This window comes from Sphaerulina musiva (genome assembly GCF_000320565.1).
Source record: "Sphaerulina musiva SO2202 unplaced genomic scaffold SEPMUscaffold_15, whole genome shotgun sequence".
In the NCBI taxonomy this organism is placed as follows: Eukaryota; Fungi; Ascomycota; class Dothideomycetes; order Mycosphaerellales; family Mycosphaerellaceae; genus Sphaerulina; species Sphaerulina musiva.
Window position 1 is genome coordinate 9807 of NW_016017397.1, and position 3573 is coordinate 13379.

General features: G+C 44.7%; 1 protein-coding gene across 1 annotated transcript; it reads left to right on the forward strand.

Annotated features, from left to right (window-relative positions):
* Positions 1–1007: 1007 nt before the first annotated feature.
* SEPMUDRAFT_121732 (uncharacterized protein) lies at positions 1008–1513 on the forward strand (the record flags this gene model as incomplete). The annotated part of the gene is made up of 2 exons (XM_016901712.1): positions 1008–1046; positions 1214–1513. The coding sequence occupies 2 exons, from the start codon at positions 1008–1010 to the stop codon at positions 1511–1513; spliced, it is 339 nt and encodes a 112-aa protein (XP_016756043.1).
* Between the last annotated feature and the right edge of the window lie 2060 nt (positions 1514–3573).

The window sequence follows — 3573 nt, forward strand, 5'->3', positions numbered from 1 at the left end:
AGCAGCTACCTCTCTATCCAGGTACGGAGACTAGTCCCGAATCAGAGATAGGAGAGGAAGAGGAGGAGGCAATTGCGGAGTGTAATCGAGGTAGCCGTCCGGAGCGATTTCCCTGCTTTGCCTATACTGCTCAACTTCCCCTAAAGGCCTTTTTCGACCGCCTAGGGCTTTGTCCTACGAACGACCTTTCCGAATTCTGGGATTACGACAAGGATAGAAAGATATTACAGAGAAGAAGAGTCCAGAGCAAGCAAATCAGCCGTCCTCAAGCTAATAGTATGCCCTATCTTCTTTTGAAGGTAAGATTAGTGTCTACGCCTAATAAACTATAAACCCTTCTACCTCGAAAGTATAGTCGACTCGCGTGGTCGGCAATTATGGTCGGCAGTTCGTTACTCCAGCTAATCTTGATCTCTAGATCCGGAAGCTTTGCGTCTTTATTAACTCGAGCTCCTAAAGGTTCGAACAGTTCATCGACCTCCAGAAAGAGATGCTTCAAAAGAAGCAGCCATTTGCAAAGCACCGTCGGTAGAAAGGCGTTCAAGATCGTATCCTAAGGGTCGTTCAAGACGTGAAGACAAGGTGGTCCTCAACAACGTTAATGCTCGATCGCTTTAGCAGACTCTAAGTGGTTATTGAATCTTATATCGAGCGACTTAACCTGGGTGAAGACATAGGCATCGATTCCGAAGAATGGCAAAGGGTAGAGTACCTTATCGACCTTACGAAACCATTTGCAGCGGCGACAGCGGTGATTGGAACTACGAAAGGTCCGACGATTCACCTTGTCCTCGTATACTACAACAAGCTTTTCGATATTCTGGAGGAGGCGATGAAGCGACTCAAGAATAAGCGGATACCCTGGAAGAAGGATGTCTTTCAGGCATGCGAGGCTGCTTGGGCTAAGCTAGAGAAATATTATTGAGATACCTGGGATCGATTTGGCGATTACTACGGTATTAGCGTCCTCCTTACCCCCTGCCTTAAGCGGAAGTTCTGGGTACGCGATGACTTTGGGGATGAAAGTTACCGCGCGTATTACGAGGGTAAGCTAAGGGCAGAGTAGGAGAAGAGCTATCGTTCATTATCGAGTACCTCTACCCAGCAGGGCCGTTTTAGAAGGAGTCGGCACAAAGGCTATATCGACTTTACTCTTGGTGGGAGTACAGAGTCTTCTTAAAGTCAAAGACGTAGCACTAACGAGGATGACGAGCTCGCCGACTATTTGGACGCTGATATGGATGAAGGGGATCCATTCGAGGTACTAAAGACGTGGTCTTCAATAGAGTCTAAGTACCCTACTCTCGCATTGATAGCGCGGGATATTCTCTACATTCCTGCCGCCGGAGTTGGGTATGAGCGCGATTTCAGTATCGCTCGACACCAAAGTCGTTTCAATCGCCAATACACCGCAGCAACATTCTCTGGATTGATGGTATCTCGTTTTCGCTATCGGGACGATGAGTACGATGCTAGAGTTCTTATCGCCCAGGAGGCTACAGAGGTTTCCTAAGCGCTTCTTAGTACTCTAACTTCATAGGAGATCCTTAGTGAAGACCGAGAGCAGACGAAAGATCTTATGGAACGGATTAGTGACTTAGATGCGATTAGCGATGACGAGGGTGATGTAGTAGAGGAGCCAAGGCGATCAGTACGCCTAAGCTTCAAGCTTGCGCAAGAGTGCCTCCGGGATGCTACGAGACGATTATAGGGAGATTGCTTTAAGCTTGTATGAAGTTTACCTGCCGACCATATTTGCCGACCATATTTCTTAAGATTCAAAATATCACAACTTGTAGCATAGCGTATATATAATCCTGAGCTTCTTCATTCAATTTAACTATAATCTTCACTTTCGTATCTATATCGGGTTTATATACAGTTTCTTTTCTTATGCCTAGTCCAAATAAATCGCTTCTTCGCTCTCGTTAGGGCACCCGGTTTCTGGGTTTTTTATTTCTATATACGAAGATTCAATACCCAATGGGTACGCAATACCTACTGGGTATCGCAATACCCACTGGGTTTGTACCCAACCCGATGGGTTGGGTATACCCAGCTAAATACCTATACCTATTGGGTATTGCCAATACCCAACCCACCCTACATACCCACCAGGGTGGGTTGTACCCATGATGAGGCCTACTTAAACCAAGCTCGCTATAATCGTCTCGTAGTATTCCGGAGGCACTCTTACGCAAGCTTAAAGCTTAGGCGTACTGATCGCCTTAGCTCCTCTACCCTATCTCCCTTATTATCGCTAATTGCATCTAAGTTACTAATCCGTTCTATAAGATCTTTTGTCTGCTCTCGGTCTTTACTTAGGATCTCCTATAAAGTTAGAGTATTAAGAAGCGCTTAAGTAGCCTCTATAGCCTCGTAGGCGATAAGAACTCTAGTATCGTACTTATCGTCGCGGTAGCGGAAACGGGATACTATTAGTTTAGAGAATGTTAATACGGAGTATTAGCGATTGAAACGACTTTAGTGTCGAGCGATACTGAAATCGCGCTTATACCTAACTCCGGCCGTAGGAATATAGAGAATATCCCGCGCTATTAGTACGAGAGTAGGGTACTTAGGCTTAAGCGAAGACTATATCTTTAGTACCTCGAATAGATCCCCTTCATCTATATTAGCGTCTAGATAGTCGGCAAGCTCGTTACCCTTACGAGTGCTACGTCGTTGAGTTTAAGAAGACTCTGCACTCCTACTAAGAGTAAAGTCGATCTAGCCCTTATACCGACCACTTCTACTATATAACTCGTAGGTAGAAGTGCTCGATAATAGACGATAGCTCTTCTCCTACTCTGTTCTTAGCTTACCCTCGTAATACTCGTAGTAGCTTTTATCCCTAAAGTCATCGCGTACCTAGAACTTCCGCTTAAGGTAGGGGGTAAGGAGGATACTAATGCCGTAGTAATCGCTAAATCGATCCTAGGTATCTCGATAATATTTCTTAAGCTTAGCCTAAGCAGCCTCGTATATCTAATATACATCCTTCTTCTAAGGTATCCTCTTATTCTTAAGTCGCTTTATCGTCTCCTCTAGAATGTCGAAAAGCTAGTTGTAGTATACGAGGACAAGGTAGATAGTCGGACCTTTTATTGTTCCGATCGTTGCTATCGCCGCTGCGAATAGTTTCGTAAGGTCGATAAGGTACTTAATCCTTTGCTACTCTTCGGAATCGATACCTATATCTTTACTTAGGTCGAGTCGATTAATATAAGATTCGATAACTCTTTGCAGTCTGCTGAAGCGATCGAGTATTAACGTTGTTAAGGACTACCTTATCTTTACGTCTTGAACGACCCTTAGGATCCGATCTTGAACGCTATTCTACCGACGGTACTTTGCAAATAGCTCCTTCTTTTGAAGTATCTCTTTCTATAGGTCGATAAACTGCTCGAACCTTTAAGAGCTCGAGTTAATAAAGACGCAAAGTTTCCGGATCTAGGGATCGAAATCAGCGAAGGGAATCTCGAGTGCCGACTATAATTGCCGACTACGAGAGCCGACTACACTTTAGAAATAGGAAGGTTAATAGGCGATAGGCCGCAGAGACTAATCTTA